At 52.7% G+C, this 25,425-nt stretch overlaps 1 protein-coding gene and 1 long non-coding RNA gene across 6 annotated transcripts in view; one reads left to right on the plus strand and one right to left on the minus strand.

The window, feature by feature from the left end:
- Nucleotides 1–13,834, minus strand: part of LOC116458506 (uncharacterized) — a 31,505-nt gene extending 17,671 nt beyond the window's left edge. For 2 of the 5 annotated variants that reach the window (XR_009211072.1, XR_009211071.1), the window contains exons 1-2: nt 11,446–11,540; nt 6,647–6,740 (exon numbers count right to left, since the gene is read on the minus strand). This is a non-coding gene — a long non-coding RNA (uncharacterized LOC116458506). Of the gene's footprint in view, nt 1–6,646; nt 6,741–11,445; nt 11,541–13,682 lie in introns of those variants that run through there. The other 3 variants (XR_009211074.1, XR_009211073.1, XR_009211075.1) reach the window with 3 other exon arrangements.
- Nucleotides 13,694–24,364, plus strand: NEFH (neurofilament heavy chain). The gene is made up of 4 exons (XM_032138204.2): nt 13,694–14,567; nt 16,790–16,989; nt 19,162–19,286; nt 22,258–24,364. Exons 1-4 carry the CDS (start codon nt 13,694–13,696, stop codon nt 23,780–23,782), a joined length of 2,724 nt encoding a protein of 907 aa, XP_031994095.1. The 3' UTR covers nt 23,783–24,364.
- The last annotated feature ends 1,061 nt before the right edge of the window (nt 24,365–25,425 follow it).

A 25,425-nucleotide genomic window follows, 5' to 3' on the forward strand; every position in this document is an offset into this window, starting at 1 on the left:
CTGGGAGGCAGAAGTTACAGTGAGACGAGATCGTGCCACTGCACCTTAACCTGGGCAACAAGAGCGAAACTCTGTCTCAAGAAAAAAAAAAAAAGAGTAACAACAACAACAATCCCCCAAATATTTATGCACACAGGGGAAGGGACTGGGTCAGAGTCCTGAGCACAGGCTCCAAGGGTCTTGTGTCTCTGCTTTTCAGGGGTCACAGGGAAGTCTAGGGTGGTGGAAAAGCCCGGAGCCTCCCTAACTATAACACTCCAGTCACCACTTACTGCATTGTCCAAGCAATTCCAGGTACTGTCTCTTAATCTTCAGAGAAAAGAGGCTGCTCAGGGAGCTATTATGCCCACTCGGTTCCCAGCAGAAAGGGGTGGAGCCAGCATTCCTGCCCTGCCCTGCCCTGCCGTGATGTGCCCTGTGCACCCTGCCTGCCCAGTGCCTCCTCACTCTGGCCCCTGCCTTTGCTGGGCTTGTTTCCCCACACTGGTCCCCTTCTGTGAGGAATAATAAAGCAAGTGTCAGACTGCCTGAAGGGAGGCCCCCTCAGCCCAAAGCAGCCCTTCACCATTGTAGCCCCGCTGGGCTGTGGGCCTGAGCCCAGCCTCTGCTGCAGCCTGGGGAGCAGAGTCAGGCAGGCAGCTCCGTTGAGGAGGCACAGCAACAGCGGGAGGGGACCCGGGACAGGGAGGGGACCCAGGATGGGGGGATGGAGGCCTCTGGTGGCCCGATATCTTTGCCAGGACATGGTGGGCCCTGTCCAAGCCCTGAGCAGCCCCGAGTGAGATGGGCATCCCACAGGCCTGGGTTTAAACCTGGTTCTTTTTTTTTTTTTTTTTTTGAGACAGAGTCTGGCTCTGTCCCCCAGGCTGGAGTGCAGTGGCGTAATCTCGGCTCACTGCAAGCTCCGCCTCCCGGGTTCACGCCATTCTCCTGCCTCAGCCTCTCCGAGTAGCTGGGACTACAGGCGCCCGCCACCACGCCTGGCTAATTTTTTGTATTTTTAGTAGAGACGGGGTTTCACCGTGGTCTCGATCTCCTGACCTCGTGATTCACCCGCCTCGGCCTCCCAAAGTGCTGGGATTACAAGCGTGAGCCACCGCGCCCGGCCTAAACCTGGTTCTAAATAACACATGCTGGGTTTGTCTGGGAACACACACACTGCTGAGAAGGACACCTGAGGATCAGATCACCCCAGCTGCTTCCCTAGGAGGATTTGGGTGGCTGGGGACAGAAGAGAAGGGAGATTTTTCACTGTCTACCCTTTGCGCCTTCAGACTTTTGAACCATTAATAAATAATTCAAAAAATTTAAGCCCTGGTTTGGTAAACCCTTCTAGGAGCTTGTTCTGAAATGGAGGCCATTGCAACAAATGCCAGCTCTGTCACCACTAGCTCTGTGAGTTGCGAAAATCATGTCACCTCTCTGTGCCTCAGTTTCCTCCTCTGTGAAACAGATACTAGAACTTGTCCACTATTCACAAGGTTATGAACGATCAAGATTTGGTCATCTAACCAGGCATGGTGGCTCATGTCTGTAATCCTAGCACTTTGGGAGTCTGAGGCAGACAGATCACTTGAGGCCAGGAGCTCGAGACCGACCTGGCCAACATGGCGAAACCCTGTCTCTACTAAAAATATAAAAAATTAGCTGGGCATGCTGGCACACATCTATGATCTGAGTTATTCAGGAGGCTGATTTGGGGGGATTGCTTGAACCAAAGAGGCAGAGGTTGCAGTGAGCCAAGATCATGCCACTCCAGCCTGGGCAACAGAGCAAGACTCCATTAAAAAAAAAAAAAAAAAAAAAAAGGCCGTGCACGGTGGCTCATGCCTGTAATCCCACAACTTTGGAAGGCTGAGGCGGGTGATCACCTGAGGTCAGGAGTTTGAGACCAGCCTGACCAACAATGAGAAACCTTGTCTCTACTAAAAATACAAAATTAGCCGGTTGTGGTGGCGCATGCCTGTAATCCCAGCTACTCGGGAGGCTGAGGTGGGAGAATCACTTGAACCCCGGGAGGCAGAGGTTGTGGTGAGCTGAGATCGTGCCATTGCACTCCAGCCTGGGCAACAAGAGCAAAACTCTGTCTCAGAAAAAAAAAAGATTTGGCCCTTCAAAATTCCCCAGTGATCTCCTCTGTACCACAAATGGTGCCAGGCACAGTGGGTGTCAAGGTGAGGATGACGGGCTCACAGTCTGGTAGAGGAGGCAAACACATGAACAGATGCTTGCAACAAGACTGATGAGTGCCGGACAGGGGAAACTGAGAGAGGCCAGTGGAGGAGCCTAACCCAGCCTGGGACAGGAAGGGCATCAAGGAAGGCTTCCTGGAGGAGGTGATGCCACAGCTGAGTCTTTATTTATTTTTCAAGACAGGGTTTCACTGTCGCTGCCCAGGCTGGAGTACACTGGTGCAATCTCGGCTCACTACAGCCTGACCTCCCAGGCTCAGGTGATCCTCCTGCCTCACTCTCCTGAGTAGCTGGGGACTACAGATGCTGACCACCACACCTGGCTAATTTTTGTATTTTTTTGTAGAGACAGGGTTTCAATCATGTTGCCCGGGCTGGTCTTGAACTCCTGACCTCAAGTGATCCTCCCACCTCGGGCTCCTAAAATGCTGGGATTACAGGTATGAGCCATTGCACCCGGCCATACAGCTGAGTCTTGAAGGCTGACTGTCAGTTTGTTGTTCAGTCAGAGGAGAAAGGGAGTCAGGAAACGGGTGGGGCGCAGTGAGCAGCAAGAGCGAATGCCAGAGCGGGGATGCAATGGTGTTTCCAGATGGAGCAGGAAGCAGGCTGGTGCTGAGGGCGGTGCGAAGCTGAGAAAAGGCGTCTGCCATGGACTTGACAGGATGGCCCGGCTTCAGACCTTGATTCTACCATTTATCAGCTGTGTGACCTTGAGCAAAAATGATGTGACCAGTGCTTACCCTGCAGGGTTGTCATGAGGATAAAAGCAAGTTAATGCATGTAAGGTGCTTAGAACTGTTCTCTGCAGACCCAGGTGCAGAGTGGCCATCAGGAAGATGCTGGCTAGGCCGGATGCGGTGGCTCACGCTTGTAATCCTAGCACTTTGGGAGGCCAAGGTAGGTGGTTCACCTAAGGTCAGGAGTTCAAGACCAGCCTGGCCAACATGGTGAAACCCCATCTCTACTAAAAATACAAAATTAGCCGGGCATGGTGGCGTGCACCTGTAGTCCCAGCTACTTGGGAGGCTGAGGCAGGAGAATCTCTTGAACCCGGGAGGCAGAGGTTGTAGTGAGCAAAGATTGCGCCACTGCACTCCAGCCTATGCAACAAAGCAAGACGCCATCTCAAAAAAAAGAAAAAAAAAAAAAAGTAGACTCAGTTCCAAGGCAAAAGACTTGGGAGGTCGTGGGGCGATGTGAAGGAAACTCAGAAGCATGGATATCAGTGAGGATACCTTCAAGATCATTTAATGTGCAAATAGCAAACCTGAGGCCCAGAGAGGTTCCATAAGCCACTTTAGGCCACCCAGCCCACCCATGGCAGGGCTGGGATGGAAGTTTGTCCTTCTTCTCAAGGCACAACCTGCCCTGATGTCCCAGGTGCCGGTGGTTGGGGACTGGGGGTGTGGTGGGGTGGGGTTGCAGGCTGTGGCCTGAGGCAACCTGACTGTCTGCAAACCAGCACCCAGAAAAGAACAGGCCAGGAGTCGTTTGCAAGCAGTTTTGCTGGAGAGAGCCCAGAGGGAGCCATAAATCAGGCACTGCGGCTACTGGTTGGGAGCAGGGACTAGCATCCAGCAGGGATGCCTGCCCCCTATCTGGGCCCTTCGCCCACCACAGTGACAGGGATGCTGCAAAAGCTGTGGAGGCCCAGGCCAGGTCCCCAGCCCTGCTGCAGCTCTGCAGGGGGACGAATGCGGGAGGAGATGCTGAGTTGGGCTCAACTGGCTCTAGCCGCAGAGAGAGCAGAATGCCCAGAAAGGCTGGCTGGGGGTAGCCTGTTGACCTTACCCTGCAGCCAGGTGGAAGGAGAGGACAGGACAGGAGCGAGGCTTCAGTCTCGGGCTGGCCAGAGGGTCATGCCTTCTGCAGCTGGGCCTGAAGAAACGGGGGCAGGAAAGGGGCCCGAGCCTGAGGAGCCTACAGCTTCTTTGGGTGCGTGGGCTGGGTCTGAAAAGGGAGCATCCAGGCTCCACCCCGGGAGTTGGTTGATGCTCTGGGGCAGGGGCAGGGAGAGGAGAGCTAGCCCTGACATAATTCACCATGTGACAGGTTAGCCAAGGGGAAGGGAAAAAAGGCACCTGATGGCTGATGATCATATTAATCACAGCCATAGTGACGACAACGGTTCCTGTGTATTTACTATAGATGCTATGCCAGCCACTGTGAGCCTCAGCCCAACCCTAGCAGGGAGGTACCATTTATTCCCCTTTTTACAGATGAGGTGATTGAGGACCAGAGTGATGAAATGATGGCCTGCACAGCTAGGGGTGCTCCAATCAGCCCTGGCAAACCCTTGTGTGTCCCTTCTCCAGGGCTCTGAGCTCCAGGCACGCTGGGGCACAGGCTCTTGCGGTCCCTCCTCTATCTCCTGCATGGTGCCTTGCACACAAACCACACTCGGTACGCAACCATGAGCAGATATGTGAAGTCAGCCCCTCTGGGTGCAGACGGAGAGAATATCCAAACCCCCCACCACCCTTCTCTACATCTGGCCATGTAACTATATCTAGCAAAGCCCATGGTCTGATCTGAGCAGCACAGTGTCCAAAGAGGTGGCCAAGGCCTGGAAAATCCCCCCCACCCATTTCACAGATGAGAAAACAGGCTCAGGGAGGTTATGTAGCTTGCTTGGGGCCCCCAGCCAGCTAGTAGTGGCCCAGGCCCCTTCCCCTTCTCCCGGAACCTATCAGCCCTCTCTGGAGGAGGGCTGGAAGAGCCGCCAGGAGTAAATAACACCAGTGACAGCCAACATTTAGGGAGTGTGGAACATCTTGTCTGAACCTCTTGGTTTTTTAATAACAGCTTTATTGAGAGATAATTCACATCCCATACAACTTAACCATTTAAAGCAACAATGCCATGTTTATGGAGTTGTGCAACCATCACAATCAATTTTAGAACATTTTTATCACCCCAGGCCAGGCACGGTGGCTCACACCTGTAATCCTGGCACTTTGAGAGGCCAAAGCAGGCAGATTACTTGAGGTCAGGAGTTTGAGACCAGCCTGGCCAACATGGTGAAACTCTGTCTCCACTAAAAATACAAAATTAGACAGGCATGGTGGCATGTGCCTGTAGTCCCAGCTACTTGGGAGGCTGAGGCAGGAGAATTGCTGCAACCTGGGAGGCGGAGGCTGCAGTGAGCCAAGATTGCAACACTGCATTCCAGCCTGTGTGACGGAGTGAGCTCTGTCTCAAAAAAAAAAAAAAAAAAAAAATTTTTCATTACCCCAAAAAGAAACCTCATACTCTTTAGCTATCACTCCCCAAGTCCCTTATCCTCTCAGGTTTAGGTAGCCACTAATCTATTTTCTGTCTCTACAGATTTGCCTATTCTGGATATTTCATATAAATAAAGTCATATAATAGCCAACAACCTTTTGAACGTGGTGTGATTATCACCCCATTTCCCAGATGGAAGTAATGAAACTTAGACAGATGAAACCCTTACCTAGGGGCCCTTAATGAAGCAATGCCAAAAAGGATTCAAACTGAGACCTTCCTGACCCCAAGGGCCTGCTCTTTGTCACCAGTTAAGAGAGCCTTGGAGCAAAGGAGCAGCTCTCCCCGACCCTCCTTCTCTCCTCCCCGAGCCCAGGGCCCCATCCCCACATTCCTCCATCACCCCCAGAGGTTCTACCAGAAACACTCCAGGACCAGGGAACCCATCCAGTTCTTTCCCCACTCCTGCTCTCAATCCTTCAGGCTGCAGCTATGCCACCTCCTTTGAGAAGCTCTCCCCGGCTGCTCACCTTTCTTGGTACCCCCGCTGCTCATATACATTTGTCCATAGAAGATCGGGCAGCCTAGCCTCCTGTGTGTGTGTGTGTGTGGGAACCTAAGGCCCTTGGTAAGGTGTCTGGGGTTGGCCAGTGAGGCCAGGCAGAGCCCTGGGGCCCAGGGCCAGATCTCTGACTTCCTCACCAGTATTCTTCCTCTGGCCTGTTTCAAACAGGAAATGCTCCAGCTCCAACAAAGCATAGGGAGCACTGTGCTGTGAGCCTCGGTGCCCGGGTGGTGTCCTGGCTCCATGGGAGCCGACACACAGCCACATCCCCTTTGAGGAGGCTCCACCAGGCCCGCATCTCCTCCATCCTCACCCCATCCTGTGAAGTGGTCCCATCAAGGAGAGGGGGTAAACTGAGGCTCAGCAAGGCTAGTGGCCTACCCAAGGCCACAGGCACTGAGCCAGGACTCCCCTGCTGACTCCCAACTTGCCCCCCACCACATGCTGGGTCAGGAGCCCCAGTTTGAAGCTCTCACAACCCCTGGACCTGCCCCCTCTATCAGTTCTTACAAAACTGGCCCCAAACTTGCTGGGGGGCTGGGAGCCTGTCTTCTTCATGGCTGTATTCCCAGTGCAGGGTGGGGTCTGAAACTCATCTTAGGAAATGTCTGTTGAATGGATGAGACGGAAGGAGGGAAGGACCAGGTGCCGTGGCTCATACCTGTAATCTCAGCACTTTGAGAGGCCAAGGTGGGAGAACTGTTTGAGCCCAGGAGTTCGAGACCAGCCAGGCAACATGGTGAGATGGGGTGTCTCTACCAAAAAATAAATAAATAAAATAACAAAATTCGCCAGGCATAGTGGTGTGCACCTATTGTCCCAGCTACTCGGGAGGCTGAGGATGAAGTGGGTGGATCGCTTGAGCCCAGGAGGTCAAGGCTGCAGTGAGCTGAGATTGCACCACTGCACTCCAGCCTGGGCAACACAGCAAGTCTCTGTCTCTATAATGAACGAATGAACAAACGAACGAATGAAAGAAAGAAAGGAAGGAAGGAAGGAGAAGAAGGGTGGAAGAAAGGGAGAAATGGGGATGGGATCTAGTGAGCAGGTCTTCTTACTCCTAAATCAAGAACTCTTTTGACATTTTTGGGTCTTATGCCTCTGGAGAATCACCTACACAATCCTGCAGTTTTGGGGGTTCCTGATCCCTTGTACAGGTCCGCAGTAGTCGAATCCCTATACTGCTCATTGAGAACCCTGTACCCTATGCCACTAAACCCTGTCTTGAGGACACAATTGATGCAAATGCACTTCATAAAAGCCCAAAGCACGGCACACACTTCAGTTAACTCATGTGGAACCACAAGGATGCGCTGAGCCATAGTCCCCGGCACACACTACAGGAGTCCTAACACCATTCCTCCGCCTCCCCATTCTCAGCGGCCGCTGCCCCTCCCCAGGAGCTGCTGCCAGCCAGAGACATGCTAGAATGCCCATTAATGCCCATTAATGCCACTTTAGGCCAGCAGCTAGTGTTGGCAACCTGAGAGATGGGGGCTGCATGAGTCCTAACTCTAGATCCTCCACTGACTCAGCAGGATCCTGCCTCTCCTCCCCTAAAACCATCTTAGGGCATAGAGATGAAACAGCATTGAAACCTTTTCTTATTTTTTTCCTGAGAGTCAGTATGGATACTGGGAGGTGCAAGTGTCCTGGACAAAGCCTAGAATGTGAGCCACAGCCCCTCCACCACCTTGCTCTGCGGCCTTGGCAGGTCACTTTCTTTCTCAGTGTTGATATTCTACTCTGTAGAGGACAGTGACCTTGCACAGCTGACAGAGTTGTTGCAGACACCATGTATGTACGTGGTGCACAGCAGGCAGGTGCCCACCATGTAAAAGATGACAAAGCTGTTTTCTCTATTACTCAAGATTTAAACTGTGAGCCCGGGTGCAGTGGCTCACGTTAGTAACCCCAGCACTATGGGAGGCCGAGGCGAGTGGATCACTTGAGGCCAGGAGTTCAAGACCAAACCAGGCTGGCCAACATGGCGAAATCCCACCTCTACTAAAAATGCAAAAATTAGCTAGGCATGTGGTGCATGCCTGTAATTCCAGCTACTCAGGAGGCTGAGGCATGAGGATCACTTGAACCTGGGAGGCAGAGGTTGCAGTGAGCTCAGATTGTGCCATGGCACTCCAGCCTGGGTGACAGAGCAAGACGTTGAAAAAAAAAAAAACAAAAGATTTACACTGTGAACATCAATCACTGTCCCATGACTTCTTTCTACTTATCTATCTTTTCAGTCAGGATCATCCAGAAAGCTGAGCTGGTCATCATTTTAACTTCCTGACTATACTGCTTGGGAAGCCTCCTTCCCTCAAGACAACCAGAGAGAATATAAAAACCTGGGGGAAAAGAAACAAATTTTGATTGAGCCAATTTTCAATCCCCCTTGCTTCCACCAAGGCACCAGAAAGAACCCCTAGAGCAAAGACCCTGGCCAGCTGTGATGGAATCAGGAAAGTGCTGGGTCCAGTTGGGCCTGCCTTGAATGCGAGATGTACAGTCTTGTAGTTCAGTATTCCTCCTGCAGAGCCCATCAGACCTGAGTTCAAATCCCAGCTCCACCACTTATCAGATGTATAACCTGGGGCACGTTACTCAACCTGAGCCATCATTTTCTTAAAAACTTATTTATTATTAGTATTAATTGAGATGGAGTCTTGCTATGTTGCCCAGGCTGGTCTCAAGCTCCTGGGCTCAAGTGATCCTCCCACCTTGGCCTTCCAAAGTGCTGGGATTACAGGCATAAGCTACCATGACCAGACTCTCTGAGCCTTCATTTCTCAAACCATGACATAGGGATAGTAATGGTATCTATTTAATAAGATTGCAAGAATAAGAGAGGCCAGGCATCTCCTCCTTTCCTTAGATGACAGCCTTCATTCCCATTGCTACTTAGCCTCTTGCTCTAGGTAAGAAGAGTAATGACAGCCCTGGGGCACTTGTAACTTGGCAAGCCCCAGTTACTAGATGAAAGTCCAATAAACCATCTCACTCTCCATCTTGGGAACCACAGCCCAAGAATCATTCATCCATAATCTCCCACAGCAGGAACTACAGCAGGGGAGACAGGGCGGACCTGTGACCCCATCCACCAGTTCCTGGCCTTTGGGGTAGAATCCAGCTTCCCACCTGGTGCAGTCCCAGGGTGGCAGATGGGCAGGCGGGGGTCAGTGGTGGCTGGCCCCCGGGGATTAAGGCTGTGCGTGGAAGCTAGGAGGGGGAGGCTTATGCAAAACTGCACACAGTTTAGTTTTTTGCTGTCTGTGTCCTAAAAGGAGTAGGCATGGGGAGACTGCCGCCCTTTTATTATAAATCAGATTCAAACGTGGCAAAAAGAGGGCATCTCTAAGAGGGAGAGGAGAAAAAAGGAGGGAGGGGAAGGAAAAGGGGAGGAATAAAGAGGACAGAGAAATTGGGGGGAAAGAGGGAGGGATATAACAGAGGGAGAGGGAAGGGAATGCAGTGGAGAAAGGAGGGGCAAGAGGGGAGATGGAGAATGTGGGGCATGATGGACATTCACGGGCAAAGGAAGCAAGAAGAAAGGCTAAAGCAAGAAGAAAGTTCCTAAAAGGAACTGCTGAACATAAAAAGGAACAGGCTGTGCAGGAGCGGGGTGAGTCTGCAGACAACAGAGCCGGCAAGGTTGAGCCTCAGCAAAGGGGACCACACAGCTCAGGCTGGGAGGCTTCAGGCCCCAGGATGGGGGCCACACTTTGAAGACCTCCTTCTCCAGTCAACCTGCGGGCAGCCTCCCTAGGGCCTGGAACTGTCCAGATGCCCAGTGCTAAAATGTCTGGGTGATCACGGGCCTCTCAGGCAGAGCCTCGCAGTCATCCTGAAACTACTTGCCATGCACCCACTGTATGCCAGACAATATTCCAAGCACTAGAGATGTCAGCAGTGAATAAAACAAACAAAAATCCCTGTCCTGATGAAGTTCTATTTAGTGGAGAAGATGCTAGTAGCGTGTCAGAAAAGGTCAAGTCCTATGGAGAAAAAACAAGCAGGAAAAGTGAACGAGGATTTTAGCATTTGCATCTCAAACAGTGGTCACATGTAGCTCCCACAGAGGTGACACAGTGTCAGAGGGTACCCAGGCCGGGAAGTAGGCTCTCACATACAAGCTATGCTGATGTTGGGTCATGGGCCACAGAGACTCACAGATGGGTGATCTGTCAGAGGCCAGACCTCAACCCCAGCCCCAGAAAGATGCCCATCCCCTCTCTGAAGGCCTCTCAATCCTCTACCCTCAGACCATCTAGGCCTCTACTACGCAAGAGAAACAAGTTTCCACCCTGTGTCCTGTGCCAGCTCAGGTCTGGATAAGTTGAGACACTGGGCTCTGCTGTGTCACTGAGTCAACTCAGGCAACCCACTTCCTCACTCGGGTCTCAGTCTACTTGCCTATAAAATAGGGACAATGATCCCTGCCCAGTGAACAGTGAGTAACAGCGAAGCTGGTGGCTGTTTAAGTGCCTACTGCTTTATCCTTCACCCTGCAAGTATGTTCCTGAACAGCATCAGCCTTGGGGTCCACAAAAGCCCAGGGACAGCAGGGGCTGAGACCCAAATGTCAGTGTGTCTTTCAGTGTGAGCCACTGGACCCTTGTCCTGGAGACACTTGGGGACAAGAAGGGCCCAAGAGCAGTTAAGTTTGGGAAACTCAGCACACTCTACTTGCCTCTGGGAGATTCACAATGCTCACTGCCAAGTCCACGCTTTGGGAAGATATACTTCAAGAACTGCGGGTGGATAGATGGATGGATGGATGGATAGATAGATGAATATATCATTCTACTCACTTCCAAATGGTAAGAATCACAGGGAGGAACGTGAAAGCGATTCGAGCCCCAAGGACTCAGGGCAGAACCCATTCACAGCCCCTCTAGACCACAAGTTTGGCTGGAGAACAGACGGAACTTATTCATTCATTGATTCATTCACACAACACACAGTGGTAAGAGCAGCATTAGAGATTAGCACTGGGAACCATGGGAACAACCAGGAGGGGACAATTAACTAAACGTGGGGGTGAAGGCGGCCAGAGATGGCTTTCTGGAGGTGAGCCTGAAGGGTCCCTTGGGGGAACTGACCTCAGGGATCCAGCCCTCATGCCATTTTCTCCAGCCACAAGAGTCATGCTTGGGGCTTCTTGGACTATATAGGCAGCTTCAATCTGACGGTTGTGGCCCCTTGGCCTCAACAGAATACATCTTGGAGCCCCCTTTTTACCCCAAACCCCCATTCCTCCTTGCCGTCAGCTGCTTGTGAGCCTTCTCACATCCAGAGAATGTATCAGCATTGTGCAGACTGAAAAGACCCAGAGGAACAAGGCTCCAATGGCAAAATTCCAAGTAGAATGACAAATAAATGGGGAGCCATCTGAGAGCAAGGGAGTCCTGCCCAACACCCCCCCATGCCTTTCTCAGGGACCTCAGACCAGCCACTCACCTCCATCCTCCCAGCACCACCTGCAACCAGCCCCTTGCCCTCTGCAAACTGGAGCACGACTGGATCTTTAGATGGGGGAAAAATGCTTCATCATGTTCTGCTTCTTCATGCAAAACCAGAAACTCCCTCCCCCTCTTCCCTCCTCCCAGCGCACTCTCCTTCCAGTAAAACGTGGTTAAAGGGACAGCGCCATCACTTTCCCAGCTCTGAGGGTCTGCTTAGAACTAGGGGGCTGGAAGGAGACAGAGGGCAAAGAAAAAAGAACTGGCAGAGGTCTTTCCTGGGGGATATGTCTGTTCTGTCCTGGGGATCCTGAAGCAGGAAAACCCGGGTAAAGTAGGGGTGTAGTGGGTGTTGAGATAACTGCCTGGGGGAGGTTCAGAGTGGAAGTAGGAGTCTACAAACTCTCAAGGGGGTCTCAGGGCTCCCCGCATCCCCAGGGGTCCTTTCGCAGGGGTCCCTAAGCAGGAGGGGAACAGCCCAGAAAACACAGAACTGGACCCCCGACAGGAAGTCCAGGGAGGGGTCCCTGGCTCACTGCGTGACCCTGCTGGATCACTTGCCTCTCCTCTCGGGTCCCCTCAGCACAGTGTCCCTCCCTTCCCTCCCCTAAAGTAAAGCAGAGGTTAATCTCTTTCCCCGCCCCACGCCCAACAAAGAGCAGGCCCTGTCCCCGGTGCTGAAGCGCCAACCGCAGCACCACCCCCACTCCCAAGGAATAAAACATGAGCCAAAACCAATAAAGAGCCAAATGTCACAGCCGTTGCAGGGCCCCCTAAATCCTGGGGACCCCTTTTTCTACCTGACATCCTATTGGGGTGAGGGACTTTGGTACCCAGAAAGCATCCCACCACTTCCCTGTAAGAGAGAAGGGATGCCGACTCAGGCGCCTTCTTGTCTGTTATGGGGGTGAGGGAAGAGAGAACAAGTTGAGGCTGAGAAGATGGGGAGGAGGAGGGAGGAAAGAGGACTTCCTAGTGTTGAGAGAACGGCAAGATGTGGGTTCCCCAACCCCAGTTCAGCCAGAGACCCCTCAAAGTGGAACTCCCTGGGGCAGTCAGGGGTCAGGAGTTGGAGCTTGTCTCTGGGGCAACACCCCTTCATTGTACAGATGGAAAAACAAGGGTGGGAGGACACAGCTTGTCCAAGGTCATTCGACCAGCAAACTGCCTAGCTGACCCCAGTGTGCAGAAGCTGGCTCGGGTGAAACCCATCATTTCCCCCCACCCCACACAGGGGCCAGCTCTCTTAACTTCATGCCCAAGCCCTCCTATGGTACCCCCACTGTAGGTTCTCTGCCCCTCAAACTCAGCCCAGCTTCCTCCTGCCTGTTCAGGGGACCCTCTGCCCGCTTCGCTGAGGGTCCGTCCCCTTTACTGGGGCTGGCAGCAGGGTCTCCCGTCTCCTCTCTCGGGGGTCACTGCAGACTTTTTAGAGAATGCTTTGCCTCCCCCCAACCCCATGCGGGGTTCCCTCTCTCCATCCTCTGCAATGTCTCCCATACCTCCATTCAGGGTAGCCTTGCTATTCTCCCCAACTCCAGGTCCCCCCTTCATCTATTCCAGGGCTGGCCGCGGAGTTTCCTGAGCGCTCTCCAAGTGGGTCCTCTAGATGTTAGGAGAACACTGTACCTCCCCCGGTCAGGGGTCTCCTGTCTCCGTACTATAGAGCGTCCATGCTCCCATTCAGGACTGCCTTGCTCCCTCCACTGTTCCGGGGCTGGCTGCACAGTCTCTGCACCCCCTATCCTGAGAACCTCTCTTAACTATTTGGAAAGCCTCGTGTCCTCTCTCATACAGGGATCCCCTCATCCTAATGACTGCAATCTTCCATTGCTCCATCCCGAGGGCATCCTGCCCCTATTCCCATCAGGTTTCTCCTTGTCCTCTCCCTGTTTCAAGTCCCCTTTCTTATTCCGAACACACTCGCAGGCTCTTTCGACGCGCACCCGGGGGTCCTCACTGGCCAACTCCGGGAGTCCTCTGCCCGCTTCCCCAACCTCGAGGGTCTCCTCTGACGCAGCGTCGATTCCCCTTCCCTCCTCGGTCCCCTGCCCCGCCCTTCTCACTGCGGCGTAGCCGGTCGGCCCGGGGCCGCAGGGGAAGAGGCGGGGAGGGCGGGGCCCTCCTCCCCACTCCCTCACTGCCAAGGGGTTGGACCCGGCCGCGGTGGCTATAAAAGGGCCCGGCGCCCCGGTGCTGCCGCAGTGCCTCCCGCCCCGTCCCGGCCTCGCTCACCTGCTCCGGCCATGATGAGCTTCGGCGGCGCGGATGCGCTGCTGGGCGCCCCGTTCGCGCCGCTGCATGGCGGCGGCAGCCTCCACTACGCGCTGGCCCGAAAGGGTGGCGCAGGCGGGACGCGCTCCGCCGCCGGCTCCTCCAGCGGCTTCCATTCGTGGACACGGACGTCTGTGAGCTCCGTATCCGCCTCGCCCAGCCGCTTCCGCGGTGCATCAAGCACCGACTCGTTGGACACGCTGAGCAACGGGCCGGAGGGCTGCGTGGTGGCGGTGGCCGCGTCGCGCAGTGAGAAGGAGCAGCTGCAGGTGCTGAACGACCGCTTCGCCGGGTACATCGACAAGGTGCGGCAGCTGGAGGCGCACAACCGTAGCCTGGAGGGCGAGGCGGCGGCGCTGCGGCAGCAGCAGGCGGGCCGCTCTGCTATGGGCGAGCTGTACGAGCGCGAGGTCCGCGAGATGCGCGGCGCAGTCCTGCGCCTGGGCGCGGCGCGCGGTCAGCTACGCCTGGAGCAGGAGCACCTGCTCGAGGACATCGCGCACGTGCGCCAGCGCCTCGACGACGAGGCCCGGCAGCGAGAGGAGGCCGAGGCGGCGGCCCGCGCGCTCGCGCGCTTCGCGCAGGAGGCCGAGGCGGCGCGCGTGGAACTGCAGAAGAAGGCGCAGGCCCTGCAAGAGGAGTGCGGCTACCTGCGGCGCCACCACCAGGAAGAGGTGGGCGAGCTGCTCGGCCAGATCCAGGGCTCCAGCGCTGCGCAGGCGCAGATGCAGGCCGAGACGCGCGACGCCCTGAAGTGCGACGTGACGTCGGCGCTGCGCGAGATTCGCGCGCAGCTTGAAGGCCACGCGGTGCAGAGCACGCTGCAGTCCGAGGAGTGGTTCCGAGGTACGCAGGCGCGCGGGTGGGGGGAGGGGCACCCCTGCTGACCCCGCAGCGAGCTTCTGGGCTGCGTTACCCGAGGGGGCGCTGCTGGACTGCGCGTAGAGTGGCGCGCTGCTCACCTTCCCTCTGCAAAGTGCATGCCCCTAGTTAAATCGCGGTTTTACTCTGGGTCTCTTGTGGGACGCCCCAACTCTGGGTTGTCCTTCGGTTCCCCCTTTCCAGGTTCTTTACGAATGTACTTCAACTCTGGGCCCCCCGCTGCTCTCTACCCCAAGCTTAGGCGACCCCACTCAGATCCCTCCCCCGTCAAGAACAAAACAAGTTTCATCTATAGGAAAAAAGTGGTGCAGGATTCTGGTCTGCAAGCGCTGGAGACTCTTAGCCCTTCTAAGTAGCAAGGCTTCCCCGCCAATGCTGCCATCCCCTCTCCTGCACCCTGCAAGGAACCGTATTTCTCTCACCCCTACCAGGCTCCTTCCCACTACTTGCTCAGTGCTTAACATCCCTACCTTAATCTTCCACGTGGGGTGGGTCAGGGCCTTTTCGCATCCTTTCTTCCTAGAGGGAACCATTACTACAATCAGTTGTTGCCTGTGGCGGAGGTGGCTGGTGGGCCCTCTCATGTTTTAATGTCCCCTTTCTCCTTTAAGGAAGCTGGGATCCTCCCAAGTCTGCCCCTCCCGCAACTCCTTGCAGCCCTGAGTCAGCTAGATTGCGCTGCCCTGAGGCTGTGCCCAGCAGCTGCAGGGTGACCTTGACCAACACTTGCCCTCTCTGGTTTTCATTTCTTTTTGAGTTGAAAGAGGAGGGTAGATAAACCGGGCTGCTTAATCCGGGGAGTTCCATGATCTCTCAGGAAACTGTCTATAAAACTTTGCGTTGTTTTTGGGAGAGAGGGCAGAGGCTTCAATGATTTTCCAAAAGCATCTGTGATCGACAATAGTTGAGAATCCCCAACCACCTGGATGGTTTCTAAGTCTTTGCCAGCACTAGCAGGGAAAGCTGGGTATTTGATGCATAGCTTTTTCTGTTCCTTTTCCACTCCTCTGCAGAGCAGAACCATCCCCTCCTCCATCTCTGCAGCAAGGCCCCTCCCTGCGCAAACCTCTTTTGGGTTTGCCAGTCATAGGGGCAGACGTCCCATGATTGTACTGGCCCACTCAGCTGGCTTCCTTCCTTCCTCCCTACCAAGACTCGTGCCCTGAGTGCCATTATCTGGGGATTCAGGATGTTCACTTTTATGAGCTAAAGACCAGTCTCCAGACCTCCACTGCCCCTGGAAGGTTTCCTGGGAACCAGGAGCTGGTTGCTGGCAGGGGCCAGGGTATGGCTACCAATGCTCAGGGGCAATGCGCAGCTAGGTGGAGAACGGGACGGGGGGTTGGCACCCAGGCCACGGGCTCTGCACTGACCTTGGACTGTGCGCAGAAACCTGTAAGGAAGGGACCATGGCTACAAGGTGACCCGATTGCTCATGGTACCCTCATGCCTCCTAAAGGTCACAAGCTCATTAACTTGTTCAGCCACAAGCCTCCAGCCTCCAGCTCAGTGTTAAGCCTCATGGGCTAGGTATCACATCTGAACCCCCAGCACTGCCAGGCCCTTGCTAGGGAGCTGGACCAGGAATTAGGACCAGGGTTTCCTCTGCCCTGCAGGGTTTTTGGATCCCACATTGGGGGAGACAGAGCCTGATCTTTGGGGATTTTAGTCCCAGCTCTGCCACTCACTAGCTGGGTGGCCTTGGGGAGTAGTCACTTGCCTTTATCTCACAGGACAGAGTGAGTCAAGCATCCAGGATGGTGCCTGGCACACGCAGTAGGTCAATCCACATGTGTCACCTTCAAAATCTGGGCATTAGGCCGGGCGTGGTGGCTCATGCCTATAATCCCAGCTCTTTGGGAGGCCGAGGTGGGCGAATCACGAGGTCAGGAGTTCAAGACCAGCCTGGCCAATGTGGCAAAACCCCATCTCTACTAAAAATACAAAAAATTAGCTGGGCGTAGTGGCAGGTGCCTGTAATCCCGCTACTCGGGAGGCTGAGGCAGGAGAATCGCTTGAACCCGGGAGGCGGAGCTTGCAGTGAGCTGAGAGTGCGCCACTGCACTCCAGCCTGGGCGACAGAGCGAGACTCCGTCCCAAAGGAAAAAAAAGAAGAAAAAAAATCTGGGCATTAGAACCCAAATCCAGGCGTGTCTAACCCTGTGCCCTGCTACCTTCTCCCGCAGTGAGGCTGGACCGACTGTCGGAAGCAGCCAAGGTGAACACAGACGCCATGCGCTCAGCACAGGAGGAGATAACTGAGTACCGGCGTCAGCTGCAGGCCAGGACCACAGAGCTGGAGGCACTGAAAAGCACCAAGGACTCACTGGAGAGGCAGCGCTCTGAGCTGGAGGACCGTCATCAGGCCGACATTGCCTCCTACCAGGTGGGCAGGGGCAAGGCAGACAGCCAGACTGCCTTACCTGATTGGGTAGCCCTGGACAAGTTACTGTCCCTCACTGACTAGGGTTGTAGTGGTTAAGATTGTGGCCCTTGGAGTCAGACATACCAGCACTTTCCAGCTGTGTGATCCTAGGAAGGTTATCTAATTCTCTGAATCTGAGCTCCTTTCCAGCCATGAAAAAAAAAAAAAGCCTGCTTTGCAGAGCTGGAAAGATTAAAGAGATAGACTTCTATCTATCTATCTATCTATCTATCTATCTATCTATCTATCTATTTATTTATTTATTTATTTATTTATTTTGAGATGGAGTCTCACTCTGTTGCCCAGGCTGGAGTGCAGTGGCATGATCTCAGCTCACTGCAACCTCTGCCTTCTGGGCTCAAGAGATTCTCGTGCCTCAGCCTCCTGAGTAGTGGGGACTACAGGCGCATGCCACCATACCTGGCTAACTTTTGTATTTTTAGTATCGACGGGGTTTCACCATGTTGGCCAGGCTGGTCTCAAACTCCTGGGCTCAGGCAATCCTCCCACTTCAGCCTCCCAAAGTGCTGGGATTACAGGTGTGAGGCACCGTGCCTGGCCTAAAGAGATAGACTTTAAATGAGATTAGTGTGAACTTGTGAATGAGCTCGGCAAGGTCTTCAACATTCGAATCTTTCTAGATTTGAATCCCAGCTCTGCCACTCACTAGGTTGGTCTTGGTCGCAGTGGACATTCGGTAAACAGCAACCAGTGTCTTTGGGTGGCTGGGGGAAGGCCTTAGCAGATTCCTTCTTTTAAAGATAACTGGCGGCTGGGCATAGTGGCTCATGCCTGTAATCCCAGCACTTTAGGAGGCCAAGGCGGGTGGATCACTTGAGGTCAAGAGTTTGAGACCAGCCTGGCCAACATGGTGAAACCCTGTCTCTACTAAAAAGATACAAAAATTAACTGGGCATGGTGGTGTGTGCCTGTAATCCCAGCTACTTGGGAGGCTGAGACAGGAGAATCGCTTCAACTGAACCTGGGAGATGGGGGTTACAGTGAGCCGAGATCGTGCCACTGCACCCAGCCTGGGCAACAGAGCGACAGAGCGAGACTCTGTCTCAGGAAAATTTAAAAAAAATAAAAAAATTAGCTGGGTATGGTGGTGTGTGCCTACAGTCCTAGCTACTCAGAAGGCTGAGGCAGTCATCAATGACTACCAAACTCTGACTATGTGGTGGACACTGTGGCACACTGGAGAAAGACAGGAGCAAAAGCAGGCAAGGCCCTGCTCCCACTGGGCTTTTTTTTTTCTTTTTTGAGACACAGTCTCACGCTGTTGCCGGAGCCGGAAAGTGACAGCGAGATCATAGCTCACTAAAGCCTTGTACTCCCGGGCTCAAGTAATCCTCCTCCCTCAGCCTCCTGAGTAGCTGGGTCTACAGGTGCACATCACTATGCCCAGCTAATTATTTAATTGTTTTGTAGAAATGAGATCTCACTGTGTTGCCCAGGCTGGTCTCAAACTCCTGGGCTGAAGCGATCCTCCTGCCTCAGCCTTCCAAAATGCTGGGATTACAGGCATGAACCACCAGAGTCTCGCTGTGTCTCCCAGGCTGGAGTACAGTGGTGTGATCTCAGCTCACTGTAACCTCCGCCTCCTGGGTTCAAGCAATTCTTCTGTCTCAGCCTCCCGAGTAGCTGGGATTACAGGTGTGCACCACCACATCCGGCTAATTTTTATATTTTTAGTAGAGACAGAGTTTCACCATGTTGGCCAGGCTAGTCTCAAACTCCTGACCTCAAGTGATCCACCCTCCTCGGCTTCCCAAAGTGTTGGGAATACAGGTGTGAGCCACCACTCCTGGCCTCACTGAGCACTTTCTAAGCTCAAGATCTCTAAAAGTTATCCCATTATCCTACCAGCTAAACCAGCAGAAACAACTGTTGACATCTGATGAATTTCATTTCAGACCTTCTCCAGTCTGAGGTTATTATACAGCAGGATTTTTGCTCCAGATTGTTCCATGTCCACTAATGAGGACCCTACAGCTCTGGCAGGGTTGGGGTTGGCCCCAGTGAGCCTGGCTGGATGGGCCTGCTTTGGGGTCACACAGCCTGCCATAGCTTCTCTGGTACTGAGGGCCAGACACTGGCTGGCATGTGATGTGTGTCACCTCTCCTTCCCAGGAAGCCATTCAGCAGCTGGACGCCGAGCTGAGGAACACCAAGTGGGAGATGGCTGCCCAGCTGCGAGAATACCAGGACCTGCTCAATGTCAAGATGGCTCTGGATATAGAGATAGCCGCTTACAGGTGAGACGCACAGGGGCTGTCACATGGTGGAGAAAGCTTGTGTTCCTACGAGATGCTAAGCCTTGGGTTTCAAGACCCTGTTTAGGCAGCGTACCTGTCTTAGGGACAAAATTCTTTTTAAATTGCGGCAAAATAGACCATACAATTTACCATTGAATCAATTTATTTTATTTTATTTTCTATTTATTTTTTTGAGACAGACTTACTGTGTTGCCCAGGCTGAAGTACAGTGGTGCGATCTCTGCCCACTGCAACCTCTCCCTCCTGGGTTCAAGCGATTCCCATGCCTCAGCCTCCTGAGTAGCTGGGATTACAGGTGCCCGCCACCACGCCTGGCTAATTTTTATATTTTTTTTAGTAGAAACGGGATTTCACCATGTTGGCCAGGCTGGTCTCAAACTCCTGAACTCAAGCCCTCTGCCCACCTCAGCCTCCCAAAGTCCTGGGATTACAGGCGAGAGCCACCATGACCAGCCCCATTCAACAATGTTAAGCAGACAGTTCAGTGATATTAAGTACTTTCACATTACTGTGCAGCCGTAACCACTGTCTGTCTCCAGAACTGTTTTCATCATCCCAAACTGAAACTCCATACCCAAGAAACCGTCATTCTAATTCTCTCCTTCCTTCAGCCCCTGGCAGCCACTCTTTTACTTTGTGAGAAACATGAGACCTTTTTTTTTTTCAGATGGAATCTCACTCTGTTGCCGAGGCTGGAGTGGTGCAGCAGCGTTATCTCGGCTCACTGCAACCTCTGTGTCCTGGGTTCAAGTGATTCTCCTGCCTCAGCCTCCCGAGTAGCTGGGATTACAGGCACATGCCACCACACCTGGCTATTTTTTGTATTTTTAGTAGAGACCGGGTCTCACTATGTTGACCAGGCAGGCTGGTCTCAAACTCCTGACCTCAGGTGATCCGCCTACCTCGGCCTCCCAAAGTGCTGGGATTGCAGGCGTGAGCCACTGCACCCAGCCAGTGAGTCTTGAGAGTGACTTACTTTCATTCTGAAATGATTTAGAGGGTGGAAGTTCCTTATCCCCTCCCCAAATCCAGCCAGCCAGAGGCCTGCTTTGGAGGGAAAAGAGGTGCTTGAGTTGTCAGGGACCTTTAAAACTCTGTCCTTTAGAGTTTCTTAGCTCTGCAAGCATTCATTTCTTGGGAAAATAAAGTGGAGATGATAATAAGGGCACCCATGTTATAGGGTTGTCAGGAAGATGAGCTAATCCCATTCCCAAGCTAATCCAGGAAGCACAGGTACCACTGGGCCGCCACAGAGGGAACCCTTAGTCAATGGCAGCCTTGGGGAAGCCAGTCTCAGGAATAAGACCTGGGGGAGCAGGGCTAGGGAGCAGGACTGATTCCCCGAGGACTTGTCCCAGTTCTGACTGGTGACCCGTGGTTTCCTACCTCTTGGCTCTCGTCTATAATCTTGCTACTCAAAGCATGGCACATGAACCAGCGGAATTGGCATCATTCAAGAGCTTATCAGAAAGATAGTCTCTCGTTTGGGTGTAGTGGCTCATGCCTGTAATCCCAGTACTTTGGGAGACCAAGGCAGACAGATTGTTTCAGTTCAGAGACCAAGGTGGGCAGCATGGCAAAAAATACAAAAAAAAAAGATAGCTGGGCATGGTGGCACATGCCTTTAGTCTCAGCTATTCGGGAGGCTGATGTGGGAGGATCACCTGAGCCTGGGAGTTGGAGGCTTCAGTGAGCTATGATCGTGCCACTGCACTCTAGCCTGTCATCACAGAGTGAGACACTGTCTCAAAAACAACAACAACAAAAGACAGACTTTAACCCCGCCCCCAGACCTGCTGAATCAGAATCTGCATTTTGATAAGATCCCCGGTCATCTGTGTGCTGCTAAATTTGGGAAGTACTAGCTGAGGGGTAACCCCCACACTTACTCTGAGACAAGCACTCTGCCAAGTCTTTTCCATTCATTGTCTCATTGAAACAACCCTCTGACGTAGGGACTCTATTGACCCTCTTTTTCCAGTGAGGAAATTGAGGCTCAAAGAGTTTGTGTGTCTTGGCCAAGGTCACCCATCTAGTGAGGAGCAAAGCCAAGAGGGGAAACTGCGGCCTCTACCGTATTCCTGAAACTCAAAAGATGGTAATATAGGGTGATGAGAGACACTCGCGATTCAAATGGGAGCATTCTAAGACCTCTTAAACCCAAATTTATAAAAGTAGAATTGTGGTCGGGCACGGAGGCTCACACCTGTAATCACAGCATTTTGGGAGGCCGAGGCGAGTGGATCGCCTGAGGTCAGGAGTTCAAGACCAGCCTGACCAATATGGTGAAACCCCCGTCTCTACTAAGAATACAAAAATTAAGTGGGCATGGTGGTGTGCGCCTGTACTCCCAGCTACTCAGGAGGCTGAGACAGGAGAATTGCTTGAAGCCGGGGGAATTGCTTGAATCTGGGAGGCAGAGGTTGCAGTGAACTGAGATTGCACCACTGGACTCCAGCTTAGGTGACAGAGCGAGACTCCGTCTCAAAAAAAAGGAAAAAAAAGTGGAATTGTTTGCTCAGGCTCCCAGGGTTCTCTTGAATAATATTTTAGTTTGAGAGACAATAAATTTAACTTTTATTAAATTTATTTAGGAGCTTTCTCTTGAGGGTCATTTTTTATGGGGCAAAAGTTGTTTTATTTCAAAAGTTTCAGGCTTAGCTGTGTTGAAGAAGATCAGTTGCTCCAGCCTGGGCAACAGAGCGAGACCCTCTCAAAAACAACAACAACAACAACAAAAGACCAGTCCCGCCGGGGTACACATTCTGGGTGGTCACTGGAATGATTTGCCAAGTGACTTTCTCCAGTCTCATAATGCCCACCATTCACATTCCTGTTCCACCAAAACCCGTATCATTCGATGTCAGTGACCTTCAGGATAGTCTAGGAAGAACCCAAATAGTGAATTGCTCTGAGTTTATACTAATGTGTTCCATTATCCATCGTGCAGAAAACTCCTGGAAGGTGAAGAGTGTCGGATTGGCTTTGGCCCAATTCCTTTCTCGCTTCCAGAAGGACTCCCCAAAATTCCCTCTGTGTCCACTCACATAAAGGTCAAAAGCGAAGAGAAGATCAAAGTGGTGGAGAAGTCTGAGAAAGAAACTGTGATTGTGGAGGAACAGACAGAGGAGACCCAAGTGACTGAAGAAGTGACTGAAGAAGAGGAGAAAGAGGTCAAAGAGGAGGAGGGCAAGGAGGAAGAAGGGGGTGAAGAGGAGGAGGCAGAAGGGGGAGAAGAAGCAGCAAAATCTCCCCCAGCAGAAGAGGCTGCATCTCCAGAGAAGGAAGCCAAGTCACCAGTAAAGGAAGAGGCAAAGTCACCGGCTGAGGCCAAGTCCCCAGAGAAGGAAGAAGCAAAATCTCCAGCTGAGGTCAAGTCCCCCGAGAAGGCCAAGTCCCCAGCAAAGGAAGAGGCAAAGTCACCGGCTGAGGCCAAGTCTCCAGAGAAGGCCAAGTCCCCAGTGAAGGAAGAAGCAAAATCTCCAGCTGAGATCAAGTCCCCTGAAAAGGCCAAGTCTCCAACGAAGGAGGAAGCAAAGTCCCCTGAGAAGGCCAAGTCCCCAGAGAAGGAAGAAGCCAAGTCCCCTGAGAAGGCCAAGTCCCCAGTGAAGGAAGAAGCAAAGTCCCCCGAGAAGGCCAAGTCCCCAGTGAAGGAAGAAGCAAAGTCCCCAGAGAAGGCCAAGACTCTTGTTGTGAAGTCTCCAGAAGCCAAGACTCCAGTGAAGGAAGAAGCAAGGTCCCCTGCAGACAAATCCCCCGAAAAGGCCAGAAGCCCTGTCAAGGAGGAGGTCAAGTCCCCAAAGAAGGTGAAATCTCCCCTGAAGGAGGATGCCAAGGCCCCTGAGAAGGAGATCCCAAAGAAGGAAGAGGTGAAGTCCCCAGTGAAGGAGGAGGAGAAGCCCCAGGAGGTGAAAGTCAAAGAGCCCCCAAAGAAGGCAGAGGAAGAGAAAGCCCCCACCATGCCAAAAATGGAGGAGAAGAAGGACAGCAAGAAAGAGGAGGCACCCAAGAAGGAGGTTCCAAAGCCCAAGGTGGAGGAGAAGAAGGAACCTGCTGTCGAAAAGCCCAAAGAATCCAAAGCTGAAGCCAAGAAGGAAGAGGCTGAAGATAAGAAAAAAGTCCCCACCCCAGAGAAGGAGGTTCCTGCCAAGGTGGAGGTGAAGGAAGACGCTAAACCCAAAGAGAAGACAGAGGTGGCCAAGAAGGAACCAGATGATGCCAAGGCCAAGGAACCCAGCAAACCAGCAGAGAAGAAGGAGGCAGCACCAGAGAAAAAAGACACCAAGGAGGAGAAGGCCAAGAAGCCTGAGGAGAAACCCAAGACAGAGGCCAAAGTCAAGGAGGATGACAAGACCCTCTCAAAAGAGCCTAGCAAGCCTAAGGCAGAAAAGGCTGAAAAATCCTCCAGCACAGACCAAAAAGACAGCAGGCCTCCAGAGAAGTCCACAGAAGACAAGGCCGCCAAGGGGAAGTAAGGCAGGGAGAAAGGAACATCCGGAACAGCCAAAGAAACTCAGAAGAGTCCCGGAGCTCAAGGATCGGAGTAACACAATTTTCACTTTTTCTCTCTTTATGTAAGAAGAAACTGCTTAGATGACGGGGCCTCCTTCTTCAAACAGGAATTTCTGTTAGCAATATGTTAGCAAGAGAGGGCACTCTCAGGCCCCTGCCCCCATGCCCTCCCCAGGCGATGGACAATTATGTTATGATAGCTTATGTAGCTGAATGTGATACATGCCGAATGCCACACGTAAACACTTGACTATAAAAACTGCCCCCCTCCTTTCCAAATAAGTGCATTTATTGCCTCTATGTGCAACTGACAGATGACCGCAATAATGAATGAGCAGTTAGAAACACATTATGCTTGAGATGTCTTAACCTATTCCCAAATGCCTTCTGTTTTCCAAAGGAGTGGTCAAGCCCTTGCCCAGAGCCCCAGAGCTCTCTATTCTGGAAGAGCGGTCCAGGAGGGGCCGGGCACTGGCCACTAAATTATGCCAGGGCGCACTTTCCACTGGAGTTCACTTTCAATTGCTTCTGTGCAATAAAACCAAGTGCTTATAAAATGAAAATGTTGCTGCTGTTATTTATTCTCTTTCCCTGGGAAGGCTGCGGTCAGGGCAGGGGAGGTCTGGATGTGACACCCAAGACTGCATGGGACTGAGCAAGCATCAGTTCCCTCGTGGGTCTAGAGCGACTTGCATGGTCTCTCTAGTGCTGTTTCCTGGGCACAAACCATGTGCCAGGCAGTGTGCTAGGGGCTTTATTTTTATGATCTGTACAGGTGGACTGGTACTGTGGTTTCTCAGTGTGGACTGTGGACTGCCTTCATGAAGCAGCATAAAAAAAAAAAAAAAAAAAAATGCACGCTTGCCCAGGTGTGGTAGCTCACACCAGTAATCCCAGCTTTGGGAGGCCACGGCGGGCAGATCACAAGGTCAGAAGTTCAAGACCAGCCTGGCCAACATGGTGAAACCCCATCTCTACTAAAAACACAAAAATTAGTCAGACATGGTGGCATGCACCTGTAGTCCCACAGCTACTCAGGAGGCTGAGGCAGGAGAATCGCTTAAACCTGGGAGGTGGAGCTTGCAGTGAGCCGAGATCCAGCCTGGCGACAGAGCGAGACTCCATCTCAGAACAAAAAACAACAAAAAACACTCCAGCAGGACATGATGGCTCATGCCAATGAGCCCAACACTTTGGGATGCCAAAGTGGGAGGATCACTTGAGCCCAGGAGTTTGAGATCAGCCTGGGCAACATAGACCCCATCTCTTAAAAAAAACTTGTTTTTTTTTCTTTTAATTAGCTGGGGCCGGGCATGGTGGCTTATGTCTGTAATCCCAGCACTTTGGGAGGCCAAGGCGGGCAGATCACTTGAGGTTAGGAGTTCGAGACAAGCCTGGCCAACATGGTGAAACCCCATCTTTACTGAAAATACAAAAATTGGCTGGGCGTGGTGGCTTACGCCTATAATCCCAGCACTTTGGGAGGCCGAGGCAGGCAGATCACTTGAGGTCAGGAGTTCAAGACCAGCCTGGCCAACATAGTGAAACCCCATCTCTACTAAAAAAACAAAACTTAGCTGGGTGTGGTGGTGCACGTCTGTAATCC

The sequence above is a fragment of the Hylobates moloch genome, unplaced genomic scaffold (assembly GCF_009828535.3).
Source record: "Hylobates moloch isolate HMO894 unplaced genomic scaffold, HMol_V3 SCAFFOLD_19, whole genome shotgun sequence".
NCBI classification, from domain to species: Eukaryota; Metazoa; Chordata; class Mammalia; order Primates; family Hylobatidae; genus Hylobates; species Hylobates moloch.